Source organism: Canis aureus, chromosome 20 (genome assembly GCF_053574225.1).
Source record: "Canis aureus isolate CA01 chromosome 20, VMU_Caureus_v.1.0, whole genome shotgun sequence".
Classification (NCBI taxonomy): domain Eukaryota; kingdom Metazoa; phylum Chordata; class Mammalia; order Carnivora; family Canidae; genus Canis; species Canis aureus.
Window position 1 is genome coordinate 47,654,676 of NC_135630.1, and position 15,833 is coordinate 47,670,508.

The 15,833-nt window shown below is 36.6% G+C and overlaps 1 protein-coding gene across 1 annotated transcript in view; it reads right to left on the minus strand.

Annotated features, from left to right (window-relative positions):
• Positions 1-1,272: 1,272 nt before the first annotated feature.
• Positions 1,273-15,833, minus strand: part of LOC144291778 (uncharacterized) — a 141,305-nt gene continuing 126,744 nt past the window's right edge. Inside the window, exons 5-6 of the mRNA XM_077861552.1 lie at positions 14,434-14,539; positions 1,273-1,636 (exon numbers count right to left, since the gene is read on the minus strand). Of these exons, the coding sequence (XP_077717678.1) occupies positions 1,609-1,636; positions 14,434-14,539 (134 nt within the window). The 3' untranslated portion in view covers positions 1,273-1,608. The remainder of the gene's footprint in view (positions 1,637-14,433; positions 14,540-15,833) is intronic.

Sequence of the window (15,833 nt, forward strand, 5' to 3'; positions counted from 1 at the left end):
TGCACACATGAATATGGATACATGAGTTTTCCTGTATTTTCTACAACATGAGATGCATAGGCTGGTCCCCAGTGATCAGTGTCACAGGTCTAAGAAGGTTTACACCATGAAGCCAGCCTCATCCTGATAGGATAAGTATGAGTAGCAAAAGCTTCAGAGTAAATTAGGAATCTCAGGCCCAAAGGACTGGCTTAGAGCTCAATGGGAATGGGAATGTGTTGGAGGCGAGGGAGGATTTAGCAGGGAAAGAACATAATGTAGAAATAGTTCACATGGAAAGAGAATTGAGAGCACCGTGTCAGGTTTCATCCAAATTTGTGGGATCACAAAACCCAGTGACATCTCTCAAGGTAATCAAATAGGAAGCAACAAAATATATGGACTAACACTGGAGTATGGTATTACATATTGAGGGGATGACACACCTGGGAAGCAGAGTAAATTCAGAAAAAATAATGGCAGAAGCCTCATACTGGGTGAAGTGTTTGCTGAGAAGTACCCGTGGGACCGTCTATGGGGAGGTCAGAAATTGACAGAAAGCCTAAAGAATCCTGAGATCTTTGTCTGTTATTTAACATTAACTATGACTTAGAAAAGATATTAGGAAAGCTTCTCTGAAAGCAAGCCTTGGGGACTCCCATTGCATCTCAAAGTTTATATTTATATAAGACAACAAGCAATCCAAGTACAGAAAAAGCCACCTGTGTGTCACTATCAGGGATATCCTGCTTTCTGTATCTATGCTTTGTCTGAAGTCTGAGAAAGTCAGAACTAAAAGCCCAACTATATAAAAGACAGTACTTATTCAATCAGCAATATTTGAACAAGATCCATAGATTAGATAATAATATTGTGTCAAAGTTAATTATCCAGTTTTGATAACTGTACTATGATTATGTCAAAGAATGCCCTTGTTCTTAAGAAATATGTACTGAAGTATTTCAGGATAAAGAAATATCATATCTGCAACTTTCAAATGGCTCAGAAAAATTTACATGTATAGAAATTGATATATAGGCACATATAAGTAAATATGAAGATGAGGGAGACAGACACAGAAAGAGAATGATAAATGTAGCAAGACATTAATAATCAAGGCAATGGGTAAAGGTTATATAGCAGTTTATATAACCAGTTTCTCTATATTCTTGAAATTTCTCTAACTTTGAAGTTATTTCAAAACAAAGTCATTCTTAAAAAGCTTTAACAACAACAACAATAACAAAGCGAACACAATTTGGAGCTAATCATAAATATTGCTTCAGGCCACACTTTTATATTTTTATATATATTTTATACATTTAAGGCTTCTTAAATATTGAGACCCTAGCCATGTGGGAAGTGTGGCATGCTCACAGCAAAATACACTCTACGTCCCCATTCAACATCGTTAATTTTATTTCAATCATTCTTAGGGGTTAAAACATTTTCCAGAAATCTCTGTGAAGAAGTGAAAATGTCTTAATTGAAAGGGTTGTGCCTCAATCTCTGCCCATTATCCCAGCAGAAGAGAGCAGGATCTTAAAGATTTTTTCTCTCTGGTTTTTGTTGTACTTACTCAACCAAAAGCTTTGTCCCTCTACTTCATGAATGTAGGTTTTAGTGTCATCAGTCATGTAAAATCACATTAAATTTCCTGTGGGAGAACAAGTACCATTTAATGTGAAAATAATTTCTTTTGATTGATATACCATGCTTTTAGAATAAAGCTCCAAAATTTTGTGCTTTTTACAATCACCAGACAATAATACTAATGATCTGATCTATTATCCACAATCTTTTTTTTTTTTTTTTAATGCTAAGTCCACTAAAGATTTGGTATTAAAGTCTCACTTAACTGATAATCATTATGCTGACTTTTTTGGAGTCATTTGCTATGTGTTTTACATCTTAATATATTAAATTTGTGAGCCTTGGGATCCCTAGGTGGCGCAGCGGTTTGGCGCCTGCCTTTGGCCCAGGGCACGATCCTGGAGACCCGGGATCGAATCCCATGTCGGGCTCCCAGTGCATGGAGCCTGCTTCTCCCTCTGCCTATGTCTCTGCCTCTCTCTCTCTGTGATTATCATAAATAAATAAAAAAATTTTAAAAAATTTATGAGCCTTTATCCAATGATAAACTTTCTTAAATCAAAAAATATTACACATACTTTATAGGTATTTAGAAAGGGACTAATTTCTGGGGATCATTTCTATTCCAAATATTCTAGCCTGAGCCTAGAAAATAAAATCCTCTAACTACTTGGTAATTTCTACTCACTCCCAAAGGTAAAACTGACATCTCATTGGTAAAACTGAAAGGCAGCTGAGCACGCTCAATGTGGGCCCTTTCTCCTGTCTCTGGATTAACTGGATGAGTTCATTTTTCTCTGTTGCTGTTCCAGGAGGGCAATCACACATGGGTCAGGACCAAGAGCTACCTTCTAGAAGCAATTCTGAAGAGCCATCTCATTCTGTTTGGGAACTTAGGAGTATAAATCAATAGCCCGCAGTGAGTGTATCTGTTTTAGAAAGACCATTCCAGCTTTTCCAATAAGAAAAATTGTATTTTTTTTCCTCTGTCTTTCTGACTCCTTAATTTATTTACATACATTTGCTCAAAACTCAAGAAACTAAGAGAAGCGTGCTACTTATTGGTCCCTAAAATCTTGCCAGTCTTATTGCCTAGTATTCTGCTTTCAGATTTGGGGACTTTATTTGAATGCATATTACACTGAGGTTTAAATAACTTAGATTTCTACTACGGATGGATAATTAACAAGGCCCCTATTTAAATTTCAAAAAAATGTGGTTATTCACTTATGGTTGTTCACTTCATTGCCTTATGGGTTATGCGTTCATTGTGAGCTAGTAGTAACCATTAGGAAATGCAGTTCTTTTAATTTCCTATTGTCTGAACTTCATAAATCACATGACAAGCTCTGTCAACTTCTTCAAAGAGAATCATCTCTGGGGCACCTGGGGGGGCTCAGTCAATTAAGTGTCTGACTTAGTTTCAGCTCAGGTCATGATCTCAGGGTTCTGGGATCAAGCCCCTCGCTGGACTCTGTGCTCAATGGGAAGTCTGCTTGAGGTTCTCTGTCTTCCTCTCCCCCTATTTCTCCCTCTGGCTTGTTCTCTCTTTCTTTCTCTCAAAAATAAATAAATAAATCTTTAAAAGAGTGAGAGAGCATCTCTCTGTTAAAGTCAAAAAGCATAGAAACTGGAAAAGGATAGAGTCTGGCTCTATAGACTGAACAGGAAGTGGAGCAATCTGGGCTGATAGAAACATCATCACTGAAGGAGGCAGAACTTGGGGAACTGGCCCAGCAATCATGATTGGCTGCCTCCAGGAGGCTGGTAGTTATTAGGGAAGTCAGTTCTTTCTTCTTTCGGAATTTGTGTTATGATAAAGCGATACTAAAATTGGTAATGATGATCCATAGGGAACAACAACAACAAAAAAATCACCCAATCAGCTTATGTCTGGTAACATCATTTGATCTCCAAATTAAACTACAATGCTTTGTCTTTTACTTTCGAGAGCCACTAACTATACTATCTTGCTTAAGGAAGTTGTTTTTTTTTTTTTTCCATCTTATGATTGAATGAATATTAACTAATGCAGGTCTACTTACACATTTTAGTTTTCTTTATTTTATGCACAAATTAAAGGCTATAATGATATATCATTTAGTTTGAAGCAGGAAAATAAAAATTACTCTAAGTATTTAAAACAGAGGAAAGTTAATACAGGGAATTGGTATCACAGGTGATGAAAGAGCTGAAAGCCAAATGGGATGGGGTAGCAACCTGAGGACTAGCAGTAGCAGCCGGAGGCCTAGAGACAGCAGTCAAGGTTACCCGGAGGAATTTGAAATCATGAAATCAGGAAATTGCTTCTCCCCCACCATGTTCTGTATTGAATGATACTAAGTAAACCTGAATGGATTTCAAAGCAAATAAGTCAAGGCCCACCACAAACAATATTTGCAAATTAGCTAATATCTTATCTCAAAGTGTCAAATGCTTTCTAACCAGAAAAAAAGGAATACACAAGGAGTACTTGCTCACTACTACCATTCTTTTCCTCATTTCTCTCACCCAAACCATAAGAAATAAAGAAAATGAACACCGTATTTTTCAAAGCTCTCCAGGTAATTCAGATTGTGTTTATATCACCTCTCTTCCTTTCATCCTCCTTACCTGGAAACACTGCTCTACTTCATGTCAAAATTCAAAATTTGAGCAACGGCATGCTAAATGCTGATATTCTTAATGATTTTCCCTTGTTCCCTACTTTAAAATTGGGAGGAAAAAACCTAACAAATGAACAAATCCAAGAAATGGTTTTCTATGATAAGGACTTCAAGATCATTAAATCAATATTATTTCTTAATAATACCAGAGCTTCAAATCAGAGAGTTTATTAAATTGAGAGAAAACAAAATTTGAAGAGAACATCATGGCTTTATGTAGCCCTTCAAAACTAAACTCTTTTTAAGATATAAATTGATTCATACATTTTAGAAAGGGGGAAAAAGGCATTCCTTGACCTCTCAAGTGCATAATTAGACACCTTGGCACCATCTGTAATGATTTGGCCCCAATCCTACTTTTAATAGTAAAAAGTAGAGGCAGCAGAACACAGGTCTGAAACTAGGGAACAATTAGTTCCATCCATTAGTGGAAATTTTATGAGTTCAGTAAATGAGGAGTGTCTGGTTGAGTGCTTAGGAGGAAAAGGGGAATTTGGTACAGTAAAGCCATAATATACTACTTATTTGGAACCTTCTCAGGAATCTTAAGGTCATCTGCCTTCCAGTCCCAAAGAAATACAACCCTGCCAAAAACTCCCCGGCCATTTACAACCTGCCTTGCTAAGCTTTCCCTTAGGGCCCTGAAGACTGACCCTTCTGCTGACTCAGTTAGATTATCCTGAAGCCTTTTCAACATCCTCACATCCAGCCTCATTTGTCCTGCACAGGATATGAGGCTAAGATAATATCTGTGGATGTGCCCAAGCTGCAGTTATCAGATTGAACCCCTATTCTGGGAGGTGGTATTTGGGCAGGTAATTAAGCAGTGAATAATAGTGTTCCTCAGATGACCATGAGAGTCAGCTCAGTAAGAATTCAGAAACCTGAAGTTTAGTGTGATGAGACTTGATCATAGACAGAAGAGAGATTCAGACATTAGTGGCTCAGACAAATCTTTACAACTATCTTCCTTGAGAACCTGGATGGCTCAGTCAGTTAAGCATCAGATTCTTGATTTTGGCTTAGGTCATGATCTCAGGGTCATGAGACTGAGCCCTACATAGGACTTCACGTTCAGTGGAGAGTCTGCTTGAGATTCCCTCTCTTCCTCTGCCCCTCCCCCACTCATACACTAGATTAGATAGATAGATAGATAGATAGATAGATAGATAGATGATAGATAGATGATAGATAGATAGATGATAGATAGATGATAGATAAAATCTTTAAAAACAGAAAATAAAACAGTGATGCCTGGGTGGCTCAGTGGTTGAGCGTCTGCCTTTGGCTCAGGGTGTGATCCCAGGGTTCTGGGACCCCCCCTACTTCATCCTCTGCCTATGTCTCTGCCTTTCTCTCTCTCAGCCTCTCAATGAATAAATAAAATCTTGAAAACAAAACAAAACAAATACTTTCCCATCAAACTGGAAAGTGTTCCTTGGAATGCCTGATTCTGATATCACTTACTCCTTGGGGAGATCCAAGATCTAAGAATGCACTGAGAACCAAAGGCAGGCAGCTAAAAGTTCTCATTTTTATTTCTTTCTTGATACTATCTATCTATTTATTCATTTATTTATTTGGGATTGCCTTTCCTTCCTCTCCATACTTACCTTCATTATCAGAATAGGTTTGAACTACAAATAAACAAAATTAAGAGGTATTTTATTTAAAAGTTTGCTTTATAAGGACAAGTAATTTTATTAAAATAATATCATTTAGGGATCCCTGGGTGGCGCAGCAGTTTGGCGCCTGCCTTTGGCCCAGGGCCCGATCCTGGAGACCCGGGGTCGAATCCTACGTCAGGCTCGCTGCATGGAGCCTGCTTCTCCCTCTGCCTGTGTCTCTGCCTCTCTCTCTCTCTCTGGGTGACTATCATAAATAAATAAAAATTAAAAATAAAATAAAATAAAATAATATCATTTAATGTGTTTAAGAAAGAAGAAAGCAAAATAAGGATAAGGCATAAAATGGTACTGGAGGTGAAGCTAATGTCACCCCCCCCACCACACACACACACACACACACACACACATACACACATGTGAACACTAACATCAAAACAATTGCATTGTAATAGGTGGCCTAGGAGTTTATCTCTAAGCTAACAGAGAACCATGGTAACTGATCCATCAAACAATTTATAGGGTCCATTAGATAAAAACAGCTAGTCCTGGTGTGAAAACTGAAACAAAATCCCCTCAAATGATATAATAAACATAACAAAAACAGTTATAATATCCTAGGGCCATTCCTTGTAGTACTCTTAATCTAAGCTGGTATCATCATGATAAAGCCCAATTCTACCAAAGAAGTGAGGCTGGTTCACAGTTACAGGGGTTAGCTCTATGCTGGTGTAATTAATAAAGGAATAGGTTTAAGACTGTGTGGAAGTAAGAATGGATGCTTAGAGTATAATAAATCTTCTTTAAAGGTTAATTCTCTCATTTAGACTTTGACAGCTACAAGGGGCAATGAGTTTGACTCTAGCCCCTGGACTTCTGCTCTTTTGTGTTGTTAGTTAAAAACCAACCCTTATTCCTTAACAGTAGAGATTGGGTTTTATAAGACAGCATTTTCATAAAAATCTCACCTTACAAGGACGTAAACCTAACTGGAAGATATCCTGCATCTGCTTAGGGATTAATGAAGGACAGGATCAAAGTTTTCCTTATGCATTCTTTTTGATCAATGTTAATAGTTAATATTCAGACTACAGTATTGTTGAGATCTCAAAGTTCTATAGCATTTAATTTTGCTCCAATAAGTTTAGCCTGGAAAAATGTCAGCATGATTATTGATAAGTTCAGGTATTCATTTGTTCAATAAATGTCTAGGAGCCCCTGCTATGCTTCAGACCCTCTCCTAGGTGCTAGAGAAATATTAAGGCATAAAACAGACAAAAATCCTGTCCTCAAAGATTTCACCTTCTAATGAATACCTGAATTGGTCACAAATAAATTTCAATAAAACATTCTCTGAATATCTTGTTTTGAAAAAGCCTATTTCTATGCATAGCTTTCAAAATAAATAGTTTTAAAAGCTAAACTACATCTCATCGTCTAACACATAACTCTTCTTAAATTCAATGTATTTTTGGGAGACCAATATTTTTCTTGTCATCTTTATGTTATTTGAGAAAATTTTATAGTCTATTTTTATTAAGGAACTTCCAATATGAATACTTACTACAAATATACAAAATCATTACTTTTGCAGCATTACATGAATGGTGTCATTATGCATATTCTTGTGGGGCATATTTTAATATTTTATTCAATATTGAAAACTGAACTTTTATCAGTTTTTCAAGAAACCCACCTCAAAAATCTGTTTCTAATAACAATTGTTTATCAAATCTAACAGTTTTGTAAAATATATTTCATATTCTATCTTCTGTGATTACTTTTTGTAAATTAATGCTAATTTTTCTATGTTCTGTATGTCTGGTGTATACATTAAATGCTTATAAATCAACCAAATACTAACTTCTGTTTAGTGAGGAATTGATATTAAAGATATTATCAAAGAAGTGAAAAATGGATTATAATTTCATTAAACTCAGATTTTTAAGAAGATCTCTAATTCATAAAATAATACTGGATTATAATGTGTAATAATTTGGTGAGATATTTATGCCCAGATTTATAGATTAAATTGCACTACTGCTTCAAAGAGAGACACCAGTCTGCACCTTCAGGTTGAATAGCAGTAAATTCAGGAATGGAACAATCCATTTCACCCTGAAATTCCTCCTTGGTCACAGCCTTTTTCAGCAGCAGCCTGCTCTTCCTTTTCAATCTCTTCAGGATCTCTGTAGAAGCAGAGGTCAGGCATGACATCCCCTGGGCGTTCACCAGAAATGGTGCCACTCATGTGCAGAACTTCCTGGACCAGCATTCACCACATCAGACCCACTGAGGGAATGCCCTTGTTGTTGCAAGGAATGCCAATGTCCACACAAGGCAGAGGAAAGTGTGTTACGCAGTGACAGTAGGCAGGTTAACCTAAGGCAACTCTGTGAGAGGCTGGTGGTCAGCCCTGGGGTCAGGAACCACCAGAAGTCTCAGCTCCAGGAAGCCTGCCTGGATCTGGCTACTGAAGTTTCCAGGATCGAAGTGGCCAGCCCTAGGAGTCACTCCAGTAGCAGCAGCAGACCTCAACATAGCTCACCGGCCAGTATTCCTGGATGATATGACACTGATGTCAGCTGGGTTTTCAGCACAACGATGGTAGGAGCTACCATTGGCAGAAGCTTTTCCTGGGTTTTTCAGATATACAGTGTAAATGCTATCACTTTTCCTTTTGTAGATGTACTGTTCCATTTGAAGTCAAGGTTGGTGCCACCTAAGGAATTTGAGGACGTCCTCCTCCTTCATTTGTAGGATATTAAGGGCTCCAGACATTCTGAAAGTTTCCCTTTAAGTTAGGATGGGAATGCAAAACAACACAACAATGCCTTGTAGATCCCTGCCCGGGTAGCATTGGAAAAAAGGCTTGTTTAGTCTTCACAATAACCCTTCAGAATTAGCACTCTTATCGTCTCTATTTTGCAGGCAAGAAACTGAGTCCCAAAGACTCAGGAAAACTTGTTCAAGTTCATCAGCTAGGAAGTTGTACTCAGGTATTCTAGATCCAGAACTACTATGATATCCCTAATATTATAGCAAATATTTTTAAAAATAATATTTAAAATGAAAAAGTAGAGGCATATTCTATAAATTAGTTAGAAGACAATGATGTTTTCTATTATCATGTATCATTCAAAAATTTGGAAAAAATGAAAGGAGAAACAGGTCAAAAAAGGAAGGAAGGTTAAGTATGTAAGCGATGAATCACTAAATTCTACACCTGAAACTAACATTCCACTGTATTGTAACTAACTGGAATTTAAATAAAAATTTGGAGAAAGAAAAATAAATAAATAAAACAATAAGATTGAAAAAATAAAATAAAATAGAGAAAAAATTATGTAAGCTGTCTCCCTAGAAAAGTCCTTGGTGTACAGATAATCTAAATAACTGAAGATCATTTTTAGTATTTTCTAGCTATCCTAGGGTACATATCTATATGAATGCACATACACATATCCTATAATTGTAATATATTACATATACATATGTACGTGCTATGCATGTAATACACTGTGCATACATACATTGCATGACATGTGTATGTACATAGATATTTATGCACATATCAATACTTATACAACAAAGCTTCAATAAATATCATATATATATATATATATACATGTTTTTTGGAAGCTATACATACACTGTTCAAAAAACTTCAATAAAGGGACACCTGGGTGGCTAAGTTGGTCAAGCATCAAAGTCTTGATTTCAACTCAGGTCATAATCTCATGGTTGTGAGATTGAGCTCAGTGTCCAGCTCAACACTCAGCTGGGAGTCTGCTGGAGATTCTCTACCTCTGCTTCTGCCCCTCCCCCACTCATGCTCTATCTTTTGCTCAAATAAATAGATAAATATAAATATATATTTTTTATTTATTTATTTATTTATTTATTTATTTATTTATTTATTTATTTACATGAATTCACCCAAAGCAACACAATAGATGTACCCAAAGAACAAGATTTTTTGTTTTTGTTGGGGGAGGGGGGCTATTTTTGTTTTTGTTTGGTTAAAAGGCTCATCCCATGAATGTCCAGTTCCCCCAATTAAGTAGATGGAAAATCAGAGGTGAGAGCATCATCACAGTCAGATGATAAGCACAACTACCTATATTTCTTACTTTTAAACTTAAGTGTTATCTTCCAGTAAAGCTTTTTCATTTATTCTGTAAATCTCTGTCTCAACAATCATACAGCCATAATTTAAGTAAGTATTAAAACTAAAATCCTCTTAGAAATAATCTTTCTCCCTACTCTTCTTTTTGCCTTTCAGTAATTACTGTTCCTGTGGGCAGATAGTATAAAGGCTATGAAGTATTTTAACAGATTTTTTTGGTTTCATGATTAACTGATACAGAACTGAAGTGTTACCCCTCTTACATGTAATCAAGTAAAGATTATAGTTTTGATTAGCCATTGAATAAGTCCAGAAACATAATCAGATACTTGCCTATTTTGTCAACCTCTGATTTAGAGTCTTTATTGCAATTGAATGGCCCTAATCGACTAACAAATAAGATATCTGATTTAAGAAGACAAGGAATAAAAAAGTTTTGCTATGAAGTTTCCTTCTCGTTTATGCTAAGAGATGAGTTAAAATCTTTCTAATGGTCCATTAAAGACTATAAGCGTTGATATATAAGGAAAGATGACTTTCCGTGTTCTGACATAAGTTACAATCTTTATTTCATCATTTCGTTTTCTCAAATCAGTCAAAAATATTTCTTGGACTCTTGCACCAAAGAAGGAAGAATCATAATCTCCACCTAGAAATGTTCATCTCATTAGAAAAATAATACAACTAGATAAGAAAAAGAAAATTCCACATTTTATTGAAGTATAAAATTGTGCCAAACATACAATAAATCTTCATTTTCTATTTTTGTTACCCTTAAGAACTTTTTATTCTTTTGAGAGCTCCTTTACTTTCAAATATTGGGTATCTTTAGGGCTAATTTTTCCACCCTCTTCTTCTACACACTCTTTCAATGATCTGATCCTTTCCCATGGCTATGAAACCATACAAATTTGGTGCTTCCTGAATGTACATATCAGTACAGACCTCAGACATAAGAGCCTGATGTCATTCTATACATATGCTTAAATATCTCAAATGTTCCTAAAATTTAGCCTTTCCGAAACTGATCACTTGATCATTCTTCTTCCACACTAAATCTGCTCCATCTCTAGACGTAACTCTATACTGCTAAAACCAGAAATCTGAGAATTGTCCTTAATATCTTATCACTTCTCCTTGACTCCTATATTTAGTACATTATAAAGTCTTATTAATTTGACTTCCAAAATATTACTTAAATCCATCTGCATCTCACTTAGCATTCTGATTGCTTGCTTACTTGGCCTTCCAGCATTTGTCCTTTTTCCTTTTTCACCTCTCTCCCTTCTCCATCCATTCTCCACACAGCAGACCAAATGACCAATTTAAAGTGAAAATCTCATGATGTCATTTTTTCTTAAAAACCTTCAAGAACTTCCCATTGTATTTAAGATAAAGCACGAGTACAATTTTAATCATATACCTTGCCACCTTTATGTCTCAAATAAAATAGTTATTATTTCCACAGAACTTTATGATTTGTTAATATATATTTCTTATAGATAGCTTTCATTTTATTTTGGTTTTATTAGATTTTCTGTTTATCTATCCATACTAGACTTTAAGCTGCATGAAGCAGGGGCCATACCTCCTTATACACAACATCCATTTAATCCTCTAACTCTATTTTATTTATTATCCCTATTTTACAGATGAGGAAAATGGCTTAGAGAAGATGAGTGGCTTTCCTGAGGATACACATCTGATATAATGAAAAACTTGATTTAAACCAAGATCTATGGGAAGCTGAGGGCTATATAATTATCTACGATGTTGTATCATCTCCCACAGATGTCCCAAAGCACAGCTGTACTAGGGAACTTTCTCTTGTAAATTACTAATGAGCTATAGTCAACATGAAAGGAAGTCTCAAAAATGTCAAGTATCAAACAATTCATTAATTGAATGATTGTAAGGGAGTTAGGGTAAGAAACTGCCCCACTTTGTGGGGTGAGGGGGCAGTTTACACAATATTTTTATATATAAAAACTTCATGTGCTAAGAGCTTTGAAGAAAAATGACCCAGATCCCAATTCCTCCATTTCAGTTTCCTAATATGTAAATAGTTTTAAGATTTAAGAATTAAATGAAGAAATAGCTATGACATATTTAGCATAATCTTATACTCAAATAATACTTATTAGTATATTCATTAGTCTTTTTTTCAATACAGTTGCATAATCACATAGTGAGAGAAGAGGAGAAGAGAGGAGAGGAGAGGAGAGGAGAGGAGAGGAGAGGAGAGGAGAGAGGAGAGCAGAGATGAGAAGACAAGACAGGACAAGACAAGACAAGACAAGACAAGACAAGACAAGACAAGACAAAACAAGACAAAAAAGACTGGAGAATGTGTTGTCAGTTTTAAGTCTGAGGGTGCTTATGGTTAAGTAGCAGTGAATATGTCATAATTCCAGTCAAGCAAAATGGAATCCTCCAAGGTTCAGGAAATGGAATGAGCCCCAATTCCCTACACTTGATGAGACTCCCTCTAGAAGGTATAGAGAACTTTACAGATGAATTCAGTTTATGATCCTTTAAAGCCCTGACCTTATCCTTCCTTCTTATTCTGTATACTTGAATGTTTCCTTTAGTATCCTTCAAGGGACCCCTAGTGCCTTGTTCTTATAAACACTCCTCAGAACTGCTGTTCTGATACCTACATCCTTAGTTCCCCTTGGAATCGGTTCTCCCAGGGCTTCCTGCCTGGACCGAGGTATATCATCTCAGGGAATATTGGATTTTCCTGTGGGAAAACCTCCTCCAATTGTAGCAATTACCAATTGTCCATAATCATGTTTTTGGATACCTTGTTCTGCTAAGTCTCTCCTCCTTCCTCTCTATCCACAAAATAGGAGGTAGGTTCGTTGTTCACCATTCTACTATGTGTGGAAATAGTAATGAAATCATGTTCAATCCCTTTATTCCATAATGCAGTGTAATTAACTTCTCCTCTATTAACCCCTATTAAAAGGTTAAAATTCTAAAGACCCAAGACACATACAATGGACACTTACAGAAGAAAATACTTGAGAGTAGGGGAATTTCTAACATCTCTCTAGAATAAAGCTAATATATTCAAAAGTAGTTAATTAATAGCATAGTTTTTTTAAAGCACAAGAAAACTGTCATTTCTTTAGAACTGATATTAAAGTTGAACTAGTTATGGTTTGTAATTATTAAAAATACTTTGGGGGATAGTTTCAAAATGCTTATATATATTACTGGTCTTGTGGAAAAACAAGGAAGGTAACCAAACTCAGGAGCCCTCCCAATTTTTTTGTTGGTGGTATTCTTTATTTTTGATAACCCTGATCCCATTCCCAAACATTATCCTTTTCCTCATGATGTATAATTACCATGCAAAAGACATGCTTCTTCAGTCCATTGTCTGTATTCATCACAATTCATCACCCCTGTCATAGACCTTTCCTTTCCGGGCCATACTACTTCTTCCTGACTGATCTTTCCTAGTGCCTTGCTCTAACTCCTGTTAAATCTTCTTTCTATGACTAGTGTCACATGGGGCAGATGGGTGGAGGGTTTAAGCCCTGCTTACCCATGGAGTTCTATCATGCCTTTTCCAATATACTCAGGTGCATTAATTTCATCATTGGATGCTGCCAAGTTAGCAGCCTGCCTTCTTCGTTGCAATTATTTGTGAAAACAAATTATACATAACAAATAAGACTTATATAGAAAAAGGAGAATGAATCCGAGTACCTTACCCCCTTGCCTTTGACATGCAAAGATATTACAATAAGTCAATGAACTGGCAAGGGTCTGGCTCAAGGTAGATTCCAACTAAGAGCATCTAAAAGCAATAGCATAGAAGAGAGAAGGAGTTTGAAAGCATTTGCTGACAAATCAAATGACATCCATGACAGGAAGAAATAGACAGGAAGTTGTAGATTTCTAGATTCACTAATGGTGGCATGGAGGTCTCAGAAAGAGTGGTCAATATGGGTCTGTCAGGAAGCAGCATGGAAGAAATGGCAGGACATGGTTCCTGAACATTATGTATTCCCCTGTAGAGCTTCAGAGATATTTGGGGAGAGAAACACCTAGAAATATTAGGAAGTTTTACAGAAAAGTAGATAAGCAACCAAAATTCTTATAACTTGGGATAATAATGTGATTGTGTGTGTCTCTGTTTTTTAATTTTTGATCTATAAACTGCTAAAACTCCCTTATAGTCTTACCCTTTTCCAAGAATACCTGAACTTACATGAAATCTTGATTTCCCCAATATCACTGCTTGAATATGAGAGACCCCTGCTGCTTATCTTTAATATTAATTGATTTTTTATGGGATACAGGGTTTCTCTGAAAAATATTACATTTCTCAGTCTTCCTTATAAGTATATATGGTCATGTGAAGAAGTTCTGACCAATGAGACATAATTTTTGTATAGGAATCTACCATAAGTTTGCAGAAACATACCTTAAGCAGCTGAGGTATGTTCTTTGTTTCTTCTTCCTTCCTTCCTCCATCCTCTTGCCAGGAACATCACAGTACCATCTTGAATGATGAAGATGAAGGTAACATCCTAGAAATAGTAAGACAGTGGGGCAAGGATGTTATCTTCTTGATAAATTCATGGAGCTGACCCACCACATGAGCCCTGGAAAATACAAGACAACATTTTCATTCACATATCTGGCACTTGGACTGGGAGGGCCAGAAAAGCTGGAGGCTGGATAAGCATCTCTCTCTCCATGGAGCTTTTTCATGGAAGCCAGCTTAGCTAAACTATTATCTGGTTTCCCTTCTATCCAGCTAATTGTTCCTTCTCAGTCATCTAAAATGACTACTTTCCTCTGCCTTCTGGCCACTTTCCAAGGTCCTGCCCTCCACACATTTGACTTCTTCCTCTACACTCTCTCACCAGGTAATGCAATTACTTCCTGAGACTGCTGAGTGACCAAGCTCTGCCTAGAATGACATTAAAAACTTTGCAACATGACTCCAAGTTTGTATTCTCTACTCTCCCCAGAATGTCAATGGCATTTGCAAAAACACACATTGAAATTCCCCTACCTTTTGCTCAGTCTCCCCCCTTCTCTCTGGAATAAACTGTCCTTCCTTTCTATCCCATGTGATTATATATGACCACTGTCTGACACAGTCAGCCCTCAATAAATATTAGTTTCAAGACATAAACAATGTATGTCTTCGTATGTCATTTTTTTCCCTGAGATCATGCCCAATATCCTTAGAACTAACTGTTGCCTCTTCTCTGCTTCCATAGCAGTTCATCTTAAACTTATGTTTACTATAGTACATATTTCATTGTATTGGAGTTGGTTGCTTGACTATCTTTCCCATGCCCCTCTATGAAAGGTTGCAAACAGCCAGCCCAGGGGTCAAAAATCATGCCACTGAGTAACCTGTTTGGTCAGAACAATATTGGTAAACATTAAATTCAAAGGGTTTGGCAGGCATCCTCCACTACCTCAGGCCCCAACTCTCCCTACTGTCTTATTTCTGCTTTTCACATATTCACAGATAAATTCCTGCCCCACCTTTCTTTGGAAGAAGAGACTAAACCTTAACTAGTTGCACTCCCCATCATATCTCACCACAACTGGTGCATAATGGGAGCAAACCTTTCTTGTTGTTTTGGCCCTACCTGTGGACTATGCTCAAAAGAATTAGACAGTATCTCTAAAGTGTATTTTCACAGATTTCAACACTCAGATTCTTCAATGCTTCCTCCAAAACAAGTCCTTAAGGACACAGGTCTTCTAAGGCACATGATACTGGAGACTGAAATAGTTCAAATGCTTTCCTGAGTTCTACATTGTACCCTGGGAAAACCAGAACAGAAGGTGGGACAGGAA